This window comes from Neltuma alba, unplaced genomic scaffold (genome assembly GCF_004799145.2).
Source record: "Neltuma alba isolate B1F8T4 unplaced genomic scaffold, ASM479914v2 tig00013459_pilon, whole genome shotgun sequence".
NCBI classification, from domain to species: domain Eukaryota; kingdom Viridiplantae; phylum Streptophyta; class Magnoliopsida; order Fabales; family Fabaceae; genus Neltuma; species Neltuma alba.
In genome coordinates, this window is record NW_021637695.1 from 12,384 (window position 1) to 27,126 (window position 14,743).

The 14,743-nt window shown below is 32.8% G+C and overlaps 2 protein-coding genes across 2 annotated transcripts; both read left to right on the forward strand.

The window, feature by feature from the left end:
* The first annotated feature begins 283 nt into the window (after window positions 1-283).
* On the forward strand, window positions 284-1,183 carry LOC114737501 (fasciclin-like arabinogalactan protein 3). The gene has a single exon (XM_028925436.1). It carries the CDS (start codon window positions 284-286, stop codon window positions 1,181-1,183), a length of 900 nt encoding a protein of 299 aa, XP_028781269.1.
* Window positions 1,184-10,457: 9,274 nt separating this feature from the next.
* LOC114737539 (flowering-promoting factor 1-like protein 2) lies at window positions 10,458-11,010 on the forward strand. Its single transcript, XM_028925491.1, has one exon. The coding sequence runs from the start codon at window positions 10,521-10,523 to the stop codon at window positions 10,854-10,856; it is 336 nt and encodes a 111-aa protein (XP_028781324.1). The 5' UTR covers window positions 10,458-10,520; the 3' UTR covers window positions 10,857-11,010.
* The last annotated feature ends 3,733 nt before the right edge of the window (window positions 11,011-14,743 follow it).

Here is a 14,743-nt window from a genome sequence, read left to right on the forward strand (position 1 = left end):
TGCTCCAGGCATACATATCATCCACAACCACCCAATTTCTTCGTTCCACCAAAGCTGCAATGGCAGAGCGAGGTTCACTCTCAGCCCACCAAATCCCCCATGTCTAGTCGCTCCAAAATGTCCACGTTCTTCATAATAAATATGAACCCCTCAATTCTCTTTTTCTCTGGCTTGGTTTCGGACCATTCTCCTAAACAACACAGATTGCAAGAGAAGAGAAGAGAAGAGAAACACCATATTTATATTCTATAGAATAAAAAAAAATAAAAAAAGAAGTAAGAAGATGAATTCCAGAAACTCTTCTCTTCTCTGCGTAGCCCTCGCTCTTCTGGCTTTGTCGTCGGCCGTTAAGGCCTTCGACATCACAAAAATGCTGGCACAATACCCAGACCTTAGTTCATTCAATCAACACCTTACCGAAACCAAGCTTGCTGATCAGATCAATAGCCGTCAAACCATCACCGTCCTCGCCGTCGACAACTCCGGCATCTCCGCCCTCTCCGGCAAGCCACCGGCCACCATCAAGGCCATCCTCAGCACTCATGTCGTCCTCGACTACTACGACGAGATGAAGCTCATGTCCTCCGTTGAGAACCAACAGACTCAATTGACCACTCTCTACCAAACCACCGGTCCCACCAATAGCCAAATGGGCTTCATCAAGGTCGGCTTGATCGGTGAGGGTGAGATCGCTTTCGGCTCCGCCGTCAGTGGCGCCCCCCTCGACGTCGAACTCGTCAAGACCGTCGTCTCTCAGCCCTACAACATTTCTATCCTCCAAGTCACCAGACCAATTATTGCCCCTGGCATTGATGGACAATCGTCAAAATCAGCATCGTCACCGGCTTCATCATCGGCACCAAAAGCGGAGGCTCCATCATCGGCACCAAAAGAAAAGGCTCCATCAGCATCATCGCCATCTCCATCATCAGAGACACCAGCAGCAAAGGCTCCGGCTGCATCAAGGAAGCAGATATCACCATCTTCGGAGACCTCACCTTCGTCTGAGGCCTCGCCGGCACCAGAGATCTCGCCATCTCCTGAAGAAGCGGGAGCGCCATTGTCAGATGAAGAGGCCCCAAGTGATGCTCCGGTTCCCGCCAGCGGCAGCTCTCCACGGATCCAGACGGGACTAGTATGGGCCGGACTGATGGGCTTCGTAGCCCTTTTGGTCGCTATGTAAAATGAAGCCCAAGATTGTTGGGTAATCATTATGGATGATGCAGATGTTGACAAGCGCATAGCTATTTACATTTATTGTCACTATTTTTTTTTTGGACCAAGTCTTGGTCTTAAATTTTAATTCACTTGAAATCAAATTCGTGGAAGTAAATTTCCAATTTGTGATGACGAGTGATAAACTTAAGAGCCAAACTGAATGATAATAATATTTTTTATGGCAGCTTGATAGTGTACGCACAAATTATAATTACTTGTTGATCTAAATCATGTCACTATATTCTTGCGTGAATTGTAAGATACTACCTCCGGTACTAATAACCTCGTTTGATTTTTATTTTTGTCTTAATTATAAGACCCCAATCCACTTTGTCTCTCATGTTTATGTATTTTTTCTAAGGTAATCCCTTTAATAATAATAGCTTTAGTCAATAAACTTGATTAGAAATGATATTTTAGGAAAGACAACATCTATTTATTACAAAAAAATAACTTAACTTATTTTCTTAATCTCCTTAACTTAGTCAACTAGCTCTTATAATTAGGATCGGAGGTAGTAATTCGTTTTATTTAAGATAATATTATATTAGATCGATTATTATTACCTCTGATCTTTAATATAAGACCTGATTGACTAATTCAGAGAAATTAAGAAAATTAGTTAAGTTAGTTATTTGTCATAAATATGTGTTTTCTTTTCTAAAATAACATTGCTAATCATGTATATTAGCTACAATTACCATTTGATAAAACCTTTAACATGTGCAACTATTATAAGGACTACTTTGAAAAAAAAATGAATAAATAAGAAAGACAAAGTGAATTGGAGTATCATATTTAGGATCAAATTAAAAGTCAAACAAGCTTTTATAATAAGAAACAGATATAGTATTGTATAATTATTATTTATATAAGGAATAGTACCAGGTAAAAGATTGTACATAGAGATTTCTCCCGCCAACTATTTAATTCCAATATCTCAAAGACTTGCAAATGAATAACTTAACGATCACAAGGACTCGAGGTTGAAATAAAATTTGGCTGTTGGCCAAAAAAAAAAGTGTAATGATTTGGTTTAAATAATCGTGTGATTCTTACTCAAATCAGGGATAATAAACTTAAGCAAGAAATCCTTGTGTATTTGGCCCGCGTGTGCGTGGAACAATAGGGCATCATGAAACATAATGGACTTTATCTTATGATTATCATTAGTATCTGATGATTTAATTGTGAAATTGTAGAACAAATACTCCACCAAATATTATACTCCTCCGGTCCTTAATATAAGACCCAATTCTTGAGTTGATTTTGGTCCTAAATATAAGACCAATTTCTCATATTTATCAATTTTCTCTAAATTACCCCTATAGGTACTCCTTCAACTATAATCAAATAGAAAAGGGAGATGAGGTATTAAAAAAGATGATTATGGTGTTTTGGGAAAATGTGTCACTTTTCTTATAATTAACTAACTTACCTAACTTCCTTAATCTAATCAAATTAGTTAAATGGGTCTTATATTAAGGACCGGAGGAGTATATATATTTTTTTTGCTAAGCATGAATATCCTCTGATTGGAGACAATCTTATTCAGGATATTATTGAGCACATATACCTACACCTCCCAACAAGAATTTAGACCTTAGTTTGCCATATTGTGAAAGACTAATCATTTCCGCTAAACTTAATCTTTGCTGGTACCAAACATTATATATCATATTACTTCCAGTTTTTAATATAAAAACTAATTAGCTAATTTTAGTATATTAAGAAAATTAGTTAAGTTAGCTATTTGTAATGAATAAGTGTTGTCTTATCTAAACTGCTTTTGCTAATCAAGTGTTATTTGATTAAACATTTAACATGTACAAAGACTACCTTAAAAAAAAAAGATAAATATAAGATTGAGATCTTATATTTAAAATCAAATTAAAGTTAAACTAACTCCTATACCGAGAACTATAATAATATAAGTCGAAGTCATAAACAATGAGAATAGCGAATCTGCTGGTCAAAAAATAAAAAAATAAAAGAAAAGAAAATGGCGAATTTATGCCACGGCCCATGGCTATTGTAATTGAAACAAATGCTAATTGTTGGCGGATGCTTCTCTGCCAACTTTATTAGCAGTATTCCTTTATTTATTTTAATTAGCTGTTTTTTTTTAAAAGGGATGTGATATGAAAAGACAAATAATACGACAAATCTAATCCTAATCGTGATCAAGAAGCCTAAATATTTGTTACCTTATCAGAATATTGATAATTCGTTCATTCATGGTATGATGAAGCTGAGCTCTGCCTAAACCTAGTTACCACTCCCTCCAATCTTTAATATAAAATACAGTTAACTAATTTGAGAGAATTAAAAAAAAATAAAGAAACTACTTAATTATATTATAGTATATGTTACATGATCTCTTTAAAATGTTTATGTGTATCATTAGATTATATATAAGTTTATAAGTTGGCCAAATTAATTTTAAAAAAATAATAAATATAATACTTTAAAATAATTTATTTAATCAACATTATTAATTTTTTCAAATTAGTTAATTTAGTTTTATATTAAAAATTGAAGGTAGTATTATTTTGAATCAAATCATTGTATGTACTATGTACAATTCCTTATACGTGCTTTATGCCACTGAGCACTTACGAATAATAAACATATTTGCAATATTTTAAATAGAAGATCCTGTTTATAGTGCACAAATTAGATCTTATATTTAGAATTAGATGTAGTATATTTTTAGTTAACCTGTTGATGCTAATTTTTGTTCCCAACACTTGTTGATGCTAATTTATGTTATAAGGTACATATCCCTCGTATAAAGAGAACCCTGATCACATATTTAATCGAAAGAAACGTGAATAGTACTCATAAATACTGAATTCCGCTAATAAGATCAGAACCTGAAATTCAGTTTATTACCAAAACATTTCTATAGATGAAGTATTCATGTATTGTCCCACATAAATTAAATGCAGGTTTTTGTTCGCTTAAAAGTAGCTTAATATTTGCGATACCAGAGAAGTAAAAAGACAGAGACAGCATCAACAAAACTAAGGTTTACAAATCGAGGCGAGGTTTCATGCATGGAAATTTCCAGAAGCCAAATCAAGGTAAATGCGCATGCTAATTGAATATGTTGAAGTAATATATATCCCTTTTATCTTAAATACAAGACTTAATTAACTAATTTATGTATATTAAAAAATCAATTGGTTATTTACATTACATGTAAAAAAGTGTTTTAGATTATCTGAAATACATACTCCTCACTTTAATCATCTAATACACCACCGCTGATTTTTAATATAAAACTAATTAACTAATTTGAGTATATTAAATAAGTTTGTTGAATTAGTTATTTGTAATAATTAGATGTTATTTTCTTTAAAATATCATTGCTAATCATATTCTACCTTTGGTTCTAATTATAAGAGTTAGTTAACTAATTTGAGAAGAGTAAGAAAAAAGTTAAGTTAGTTATTTGTAATAAATATGTGTTATCTTTCCTAAAATGTCCTTGCTAATCAAGTGTATTGATTAGAGCTACCATTGTTAGAAAGATTATCTTGGAAAAAAAATATAAATATGAGAGACAAAGTGGATTGGGGTCTTATATTTAGAACTAAAATAAAAGTCAAACAAGGCCTTATATTAAGGAACTAGAGGTAGTATTAGCTAAAATTATCATTTGATTGAATATTTAATATATGCAATTACTATAAGAATTTTTATGGAAATAATGGATAAATATAAAAGATAAAGTAGATTGAAATTTTATATTTATAACCAAATTGAAAGTCAAACTAGCTTTACATTGAGAACCGAGGTTGTGTGTGTGTGTGTGTGTGTGTATGATTTAAAATAGTTCTTGGAATAAACTCTTGTCGAGAAATATGAATTTACACATATACTATCTTTAGTCATTAATATAAGAGTTATATAACTAACTTGAAGATATTAAAAAAATTAGTTAAGTTAATTATTTTTAACAATGTTTATTAACTTTCATAAATTACCTTCATTCAATAATGTATATCGAAACTACATTTAGATGGAAATACCTTACAATCAATAAAGATATTTTTTAGAACACATTATAAATTTGAGAGACAAAATAGATTGGGGTTTTATATTTAGAAATTCCAACCTACTCTTATATTTAGGAATGGAGGGAGTATTACGCAGAGTGGTCAAAATGATGTTGAATTCTTAGCGGGTATTAGTGGAAGGAGATATGTGGCATCCGCAGTGATACATAGTTTTCAAGCTTGTGTGCTGTTGGTGCGCCTACAAACAGATAAGCATATACATATTCTTCATTCACGCATGCATGTCTCTCTCTCTCTCTCTCTCTCTCTCTCTCTATATATATATATATAATATGCTTTTTCACTGATTCTCATTTGAAGTGTTGTTGCTTGGGAAATAAATAAATAAGAAAAGGGTCTTTTTATAAGGTTCGTGGGGATGGCTGAGTGGAATTAGATTATATCACGTCCACTATTTTTTTCCTCTTAAAAAATCTTCGCCCTGTCTCGCTTAGTATTAAATATTGAAAGGGTTGGATTTTTCATTTTGCAGATTTTTTTTTAAATATTGAAATTAGAATCTTGAACTTGCTTAGTTGGATTTGTGCTCCAAAATTTAAGCATGTGTCAAATCTGTGAACTGAAATCCAGGCCAATCTTACAAGGATTTGAGAAGAGTTAGAGAATTTTTGTTGTCGTTGTTTTTTTTCTATCCAGCAAACCTGTTGTCGTTGTTGTAATTAGTTTATGTAAATTGATTAATTCTTATTATATATAATAACCTTTTCCTGATTCTTAATTAAAGTGCTTATTATATCACTTGAAACGAAAAAAAAAAAACAAGAAGAAAATTAAAGGGTCTTTAATAAAGTTTGTGGGGGTGCCTTGTAGAATTTTCTTTTAAATTTTGTTCTCCCCGGAACTGAATTATTGAAATGGTCGGATTTTTCTTTAGCCATTTTTTTCACAAAGTATTGAAACTAGAATCTTGATGAGCTGGATTTGTCCTCCAAAATTGAAACCTCCCCTTACCCTTAATAGGAGCTGCCGAGTTAACGAATCTGTCGTCGTCTTCCATATATATGCCTTATTGAGGGAATTTAACGTTCTCAAAATAAGCGCTGCAATTTACGATATATATATATATATATATCTATGTATATATTATGACGGGGTTGATTGGAACATACTACCTCCGGTTTTAATTATAAGAGCTAGTTAACTAATTTGAAGAGATTAAAAAAGAAGTTAATATAGTTATTTGTAACAAATATGTATTGTCTTTCTTAAAGTATCTTACTAATTAACTGTATTAGCTAAAACTACCATTGTTAGAAGGATTACTTTGAAAAAAAATATATAAATATGATAGACAAAATAGATTGGAGTCTTATATTTAAGATCAAAATAAAAATCAAATAAGGTCTTATATTAAAGACAGGAGGTATTATATTTTTATGAGTTTATATTTGTAATTCCATGCAATCAATTGACAGATGCATAGGATTCATATAGCATTAGCTTATCGATCACTGTGTGTGCGTGCGCGCCTGTGCTAGCTGGCTGCTGTTATTTTAGCCATATTTTTCAAAACCAATTAATCAATCAAAGACTAGTTTATGCATGCGACTTAATTTTCGAATTTTGTTTAAAATTAATTTGTCATAAGTGAAATTTTTTTAGCCATTTAAATCGCGAAAAGAAATCTGATTGTACAGATGATTCAGCATGAAATTAATTCTTACTGTACCATATATATCAAGTCGAATTTCACATGTTAAGCTAACTAATTAATCAATGTCTAATTAATTAAGATAGAGATGATTGAAAGTTTACCTAAAAATTTAAAAAATATATATATAACGCAGCCTTTGATTGGCTAAATATCAAGTGATGAGAGAATTGAAGGACCACACAAGCTAACCAAAACGTCATTGTCGTTCATAGAATAAATTGTGCATGAGTGGGTAGTGCGCACGTGTCTGCATGAGGTATCCCTTAGAATGAAATGACCTGAAAATGCTAGCTCTATGTCTCTATCTATAACTAGTCAACAAGGTTCTATCTCCAAAGTTGAAAATTATTATTTTCTGGATAAATGCTCGTACTTGGAAAAAAAAAAAAGTTAATTTGGTACCACTGGGGATTAATTCTGCAGACAGTATAATTCATGTAGGGTTTCTGCAGAGTCCCTCTTGTCTACATAAAGAAGAACAAATGAAATGACGTGAAGTTTGTAAGGACCACCATTAAAATTGAATCAGAGTCAAGTCTAGCTGTATATATCGAATGCATCAAAATCACATGGATAAACCCCAGCCACACCAACTGCAACTATAAACGGTGAATGATTAGATAACCTAGGATTTTTCTTAACTATTATAATTTCATGATCCCAATAATGATTAGGTTTAGGTAATCATCAAATCAATCAAAAGTAATCTAATGCCTATGAAATAATTTACACAAATTAAACATTATTGAGGGACATTTTTGAAAGGTAGGCAAGTTAAGTTGGTTTGAGTTTGACATATAAAAAAGTTATACAAAAAAAAAAGTCTTGTATTGACAGAGTTTCATAGATAAGAACTTCCATCATGTTTCATAATATAACATATTTTGTCTAAAATGTTGAATTATTTTTTCATATAGTATCTCTAACAAAGTATAAACTTTCTAACTACTTAACCAAACTTCTATGCATAACTTATAATTTTCTATTAAGAATAATTTTGATATTTTATAAGAAATAACTAATTTTAAATAATTTTATTAATGTATGTAAAGTTATTATTAGGTACTTGTAATTGTAATAAGGATTGGATTGATTATAAGTTAGAAAAAGTTAAATAGCACGTCAAACAACCATATATGCATTATTAGATTTAAGGATTAGGATCTGCCTTTTCAACATATGAGGATAAATTCACACCAGCTTTTAATTCATTGTAAGACGTGAAGGGCTGAAATCGATGACTTAGGATTATCCTTATCCTTATCTGCTCCCAGATAATAAGGTTTAGCTAAAATCAATCAAATTAACTAACCAGTCAAATGACAAACATTGAAGGACAAAGCAAATTATAGAGTGTGACGTGTCAGTGACAGGATTTGACAAGTAAGGTGGCTGGCTAGGTGATCATGCAATTAAAGCTTTTTGTTTCTCCATGTTGTGTGGAGGACCAGACATTGGTGGAAGCCCACGTGATGGCATGTGGGCATCCCAACCATTCCTGAACAATCTCGCATCTATATTTTTTGTGTGCTCCGGAGTTGCCCTGATCAACAGCGCAGAAATTTATGATGAAGATAATGTTGTTGATCATGATGGAGACCCTCGGCGATCCTTCGTGAAATTTGAGGGACATGTTCGTGAAGAGGCTCAATCATTTTTGAAGTGACTTAATATCTAAGCGTTGCGGATGAGGTTTGATTTGTACATGTGGTGAAGATGGCAAATTTGTGGATCACCCAATCATCTTCTAATCATGCTTAATCATTGACTAACCAAACAAAAAGAATATTTAAGGGGAAAAAAAGCAAACCTTTAAAGAAAAAATATATATTACCTCCTGTCCTAATTAGAAAATCTCGTTTATATATATAATTACTGAAAATGTAATACTAATATTGGACGCCACCATCATCATCCCTATCACCCGTTTAACTTTTTTTTTTTTTTTAATTATCAATTTTCAATTTTTTGCTAGCTAGAATAAAACAGAAGGTATATATAAATTAAAAGGTGGCCTGACAAGTGTTACCGTCATCCCCAGATTCTTTACTTTACAGACAAACGAACTTCCATAAATAAACAAGGTGATAAGGACCCTTTTGAAATGTCGAAAAGATCAATCATACATATATACGAGAGAAGAATATAATTTTTCACGATATTTTATAAATGAATAGCTTACTTTAATCTTATATAGGTTCTTCTATAGTGCTTATGAAGGGCTCATTAATTAATAATGAACTGAACCACTAATAATATTACATCACATCACATCACATTATATTATATTAATGTCATTGTCAGCTAAGGACGGAGAAACAACAAAGTTTAATCCGCGTTAGTGCTCAGTTAATTAAGTATCAAAAATTGGCTATATTCCAAGCTTAAGAGCTAATTAACCAAAACTTAGATTACTAAATACTCACAAACAACTTTGTTTTCAATACAGCTTAGATAGTGTGACACTGATCGTGACATGGAATATTTAAAGAGCCCCGGCTAAGTAATGGATGGCTGTGCTCCCCAAGGCCTTCCTTCCATATGTATATGTTTCCCAACTTAATCAAGTTAATTACAAATTAATTAAACGACCGTGATACTTATCAAATTAGAACCGGCCAATAAATAATATTTCTTTAGGGCTCGACCGTGCCTTAGAGCCTATTAACTTATATCGCCGGTTTTCGATTATTTTTTGGGGGGAGGGGGGACGAGGCTCTGTTTTTGATTGAGCCACAATTTTTTTTTCTTTTCTTGCTTAGCACAAGCATTCTCTTATTAGAGGTAATTTTGTTCGAAATATTGTTAGGTACTAAATATAGAAAATTCAAATCTTATTTTATCTTATGAGAGACTAACTATTTCTATTAGATATAATCCTAAATGTTTATGAGCCATAAATTAAAAGGGAACAGGAGGGTGACCGTGACTAAACAAATGATATAAACAGGGCACAAAACAAAAGGGGCTTTTTTTAAGGTGTCCATTTAATTATTCCCAATGATGAGTACCCCACAAACATACGCCCAGCAGGCAGCCGCACCTTTCAGCGACCAAAGGCACCCCAACTCTTGTTCACGTGGACATCTCGTGCTCTCCTCCCCTTCCTCCTCATTTCATTGACTTTTTCTCCATAAACACACACACACACACACACACACATTTCTCTCTTCATCAATATGTACATATATATATATATATATATATCCCTCTCATAGAAACACAAATTGAAGCCACAAATATTCTTCTAGATGGGGTTGTTGTTCTTGTACCTTACATGGGACCCTAAGGGCCATGCCACCCTGTTCTCTGAAATGAAAACCCTAGAGGCCCCACAATATCTAGATTCCAAGCCAAACCCAAACAAGCTCCATCAAAGCCCTACTTTTCACCCTCCCCACTACCAGGAGTAGTTTCTTCTTGTTCTTATTTGTCTTGACCCCCTATATATATACCCCCTTCCTGTTACATCTCCTTCTCATTCTGCAGTAGTGTGCTTGCTTAGCTTGCAGATACATCACCACTACAACGCAGCTTATATACTGAGATATTTGAGAAGATCGATGGCAGGCGTCTGGGTGTTCAAAAACGGTGTGTTTCGGCTGGAAAACCCGCAGTCGGAGGGTTCGTCGTCGTCGTCGTCGGGGGCGGGGAAGAGGAAGGTTCTGGTGTACTTGCCCACAGGGGAAGAGGTGAGGTCGTACAGCAGACTGGAGAAAATATTGTGTGGATTAGGGTGGGAAAGGTACTACGGTGGAGACCCAGAATTGTACCAATTTCACAAGCATTCTTCCATTGATCTCATCTCTCTGCCTCGCGACTTCTCCAAGTTCAACTCCGTTTACATGTACGACATCGTCGTCAAGAATCCCAACCTCTTCCACGTCAGACATGTCTGATCTCGTGTCTCTGTCTCATCTCATCATTGATTCTATGCCCAGTGATCAGTGTTTTTTTTTTTTTCCCGTTTTTAAGGTCATTAATTTCTTAGTCACTGATGTGTATTTTTCCTGGTATTCTAGCTAGAGGCTGTAGGTAGAGCCCTAGCCACTGAATATTGGGTTTGTTTTTGTCTGGCTTTCTTCCTGATCGATGAAGAATAAGGTGTTTTAGCTGTGTTCCTTAATTAGGATTTGTCTCTGACTTCGGTGGTGTGTAATAGTAATAGTAATAGATGGATATACAGTTGTGATCCATGACTCTGTACGTAGATTGTCTGATTTACATATATATAATGACATCATAACATTATGTTTTCAGTTTTATCAACTTTTCACTTCCCTTAATTACTGCTTGATCTTCTTCTTCTCTCTACATATGCCCTGGCTCAGTTTCTCCTTTTAATATTTGATCCCCAATATTGTTAAGTTTGATTTAAGTGTTACATATATAGAGGCCTAATTGAGGATAGCTCTTTTTTAAAACGATTTGTTAGATTAACAAGTTCTGAATCCCGGATGTAGTAGTTGAGGTGAATCGAGTTCCTTTTCATTCAATTCCCAAGTGATCAGATAATTAAGAATTAGGAATATGTTTTTGTTCTCGCTCTGTGGAAAGACCAATCCAGCTAAAAATAAAAAGGTTACTTAAGGAAAACAAAAGAAAAGAAAAAGGGGCAACAGAGAGTGGGTTAGGTTCAAATGGAGCGGCGCCCCACATGTGGTTTGAGAGTACTAAAATCAATCCCACTATTTAAAGGCTTTGCGAGTTATTTTCTTTCTGTATTTTTCATACGTGCTCCTTTTGATTTAAAACATAAGCTAAATTTTATCTAGTTATGTTTATCAAGAAACTAGTTAAAACAATAAATATATAAAACATGTATTCAGTTTAAAACAATAATTATGTAAGGTGTGTATTTTTCTTCAAATATGCCATTATTAATAAAGAAAATAAATAAAAGATGCAATAAACGAATCAAAGAAAAAAAAGAGTATAAAATGAGATGGAGTATTGATTAGAAAGTAAATGTTATCTTATAAAAAAAATTAAACCCTTTCAACAAAGTTTAACTTATATTTTGAATCAGATGAGTATTAATTATTAATGATTTTTTTTATGTCTAAAATGACAAGAAGTTCACATTGCCGCTGTACGTGTAATATTTGATTATCCCTTTTTTTTTTTCCAGATAGTGATTTCCCCGCAAAAAATTTGCCCAATTCAAGTCACATCCTAAAAAGTAAAGAATTGGTGATTGTAGCGAACACAAACCCCTGTTAATTTGAAGATGATTTTTTTTTAGGCCGAGAAAGTTCAGTTGATATTAAAAATTTAGAACTTTAACAAATATTAAGAGCGAATTATAAGTTAGATTAAATATGAAACGCATTATTCTAAAGCATGAGAGCACATTCGCGAAGCCATGCTTACATACAATGACTCGTTTAGTTCTCAAGGGAAGGAAAAAAATTAAATTTATGGACATCAACTGATATATATCAATCAAATTATGGACATATAGAGTGTCATCTTATAAAAAAGCGAGAGTATATATACAAGCCCTATAATTTTTTAACCCTATTATATTGAAATTTTAACGTATTTTTGAAATAGATTTAATAATATACTTCTTTTGGTCATTAATATAAGATCTTGTTTGATTTTTATTTTGGTCATAAATATAAGACCCCAATCCACTTTATCTATTATACTCCTCTGGTCCTTAATACAGGACCCAATTGTTGAGTTGGTTTTGGTCCTAAATATAAGACCCATTTCTCATATTTATCAGTTTTTTCTAAATTATCCCTATAGATACTCCCTCAACCATAATTAAGCAGAAGAGAAAGATGAGAATATAGAAAGATGATTATGGTGTTTTAAGAAAAACGTGTCACATTTCTTATAATTAACTAACTTACCTAACTTACTTAATCTATTCAAATTAGTTAAATGGGTCCTATATTAAGGACCGGATGAGTATTTATATACTCCTCCGGTCCTTAATATAGGACCCAATTCTTGAGTTGGTTTTGGTCCTAAATATAAGACCCATTTCTCATATTTATCAATTTTCTCTAAATTACCCCTATGAATACTCCCTCAACTATAATCAAGTAGTAGAGGAAGATGAGGTATTAAGAAAGATGATTATGGTGTTTTAGGAAAAATGTGTCACTTTTCTTATAATTAACTAATTTACCTAACTTCCTTAATCTAATCAAATTAGTTAAATGGGTCTTATATTAAGGACCGGAGGAGTATATTTTTTCAAGATAATCCTTCTAATAATTATAGTTCTAACCAATATACTTGATTAGTAAAATATTTTAGAAAAAACAACACCTATTTATTATAAATGACTAATTTATTTTTTTAATCTCTTTAAATTAGTTAATTGATTTTTATAATTTAGACCGGAAGTAGTAACAGATTAGTACCCTTCCTATGATTATGACAGCTGAAAATAACCAAAATATCCTATATCCAGTACCCGCTAAAGGGCCAAGTGCAAAACACAGGATAAAGATTAGGAGAAGTCGGAAGTTGGTGTGAGTGAGTGAGTGAGTGAGAGAGAGAGAGAGAGAGAGAGAGAGAGAAGGGTGGAGCCAATCATATAGTTACACATGGCATGCTGGAGCCCACATATGCGTCTTCTCAGTTTTTTTTTTTTGACCAGAGTCTTCTCAGTTAATTCCATAATGTTTGGTATTATTGTGACAACGATGTTATGGAGGCTTCGCCTTCACGTGAAGCCGATTGCGACACGTGTCACCGTCCGCTGTCATGTGCCACGTGCTCAGATAATGAAATTCTACCCGCATGTGTATACACTTCCTCTCCCTCTCTTTCACATCGTCATCCGTCTTCACCCCACGCGCGCGCTCTCTTTCTCTCTTCCTACTGTTGAAGTTCCAGAATGAAGCTTTGACAAGTCCGATGATTAATCTAATTCGTGATTTGTCACAGTAAAATAAGAAAATAAATATAAAATGCTCCATATACTTACTTCGTTTCCTGTTACAAGAGAAAATTATAAAACATATCATGTTGCTTTTTATAAGGGACATCTAGAAATTGTACTAAATTTTGTTTGTTGATTTTTTATTTTACTCTATTTAATTACTCATATTATTACTTTCAATTCTCACAATTCTCTTTCTTTGACATAAATAAAGATATTTTTGACAAAAAGGTTATACTTTTTATATGTTTATTATCTTTAACTAATTTTAACTAATATTTTGAATAATATGATTTGTATAATTGTCTTTTATAAAAAGTAACGGGGGTAATATTTTAGATCAAATTAGCTAAACAAAAGAATTTCTCCCCTTGTCCTTAATGTAAGTAGGGAATTAATGTTGGTCACATATGTAAGATTTATTTCACAAGTTTATGAATTTTTTCTCAAATTAATTTTATTGACATTTCTCTAATAATAATCAAGTCGGAAAAGAATGAAGAGAATTAAGAAAGGTGCTCGGGGTATTTTAGACAAAGCATATATTAACTAATTTAAAACATTCTTAAAATACTTAAATTAGTTAATTAGACTTCACATAAAAAAAACAGAAGAGAATATTGTGAATCAAATGAATATACATTTATAATTTATATGCCCACAACCATATGTTTAGTTTTCAACAGTTAATTTATATACGTGTAAGGTTAAAAATAGATCCTATGGATGTCAGTCCAAAAAAAAAAGAAAAGGCCTACAGATGGTGATCACCTTACTGGGAGGCCTACGTTACAGGATTCCCCAAATCTGTCGGCCAAGTCCCATCTGCGAGAAAATCGGTCCTTCTGCATTGTGTACAGTAGTGGGGCGTGCCGTTCA

Excerpts from the sequence above, each read along its gene's own strand:
- LOC114737501 (XM_028925436.1), top strand. The coding sequence starts at position 284 with ATGAATTCCAGAAACTCTTCTCTTCTCTGCGTAGCCCTCGCTCTTCTG.
- LOC114737539 (XM_028925491.1), top strand. The coding sequence starts at position 10,521 with ATGGCAGGCGTCTGGGTGTTCAAAAACGGTGTGTTTCGGCTGGAAAAC.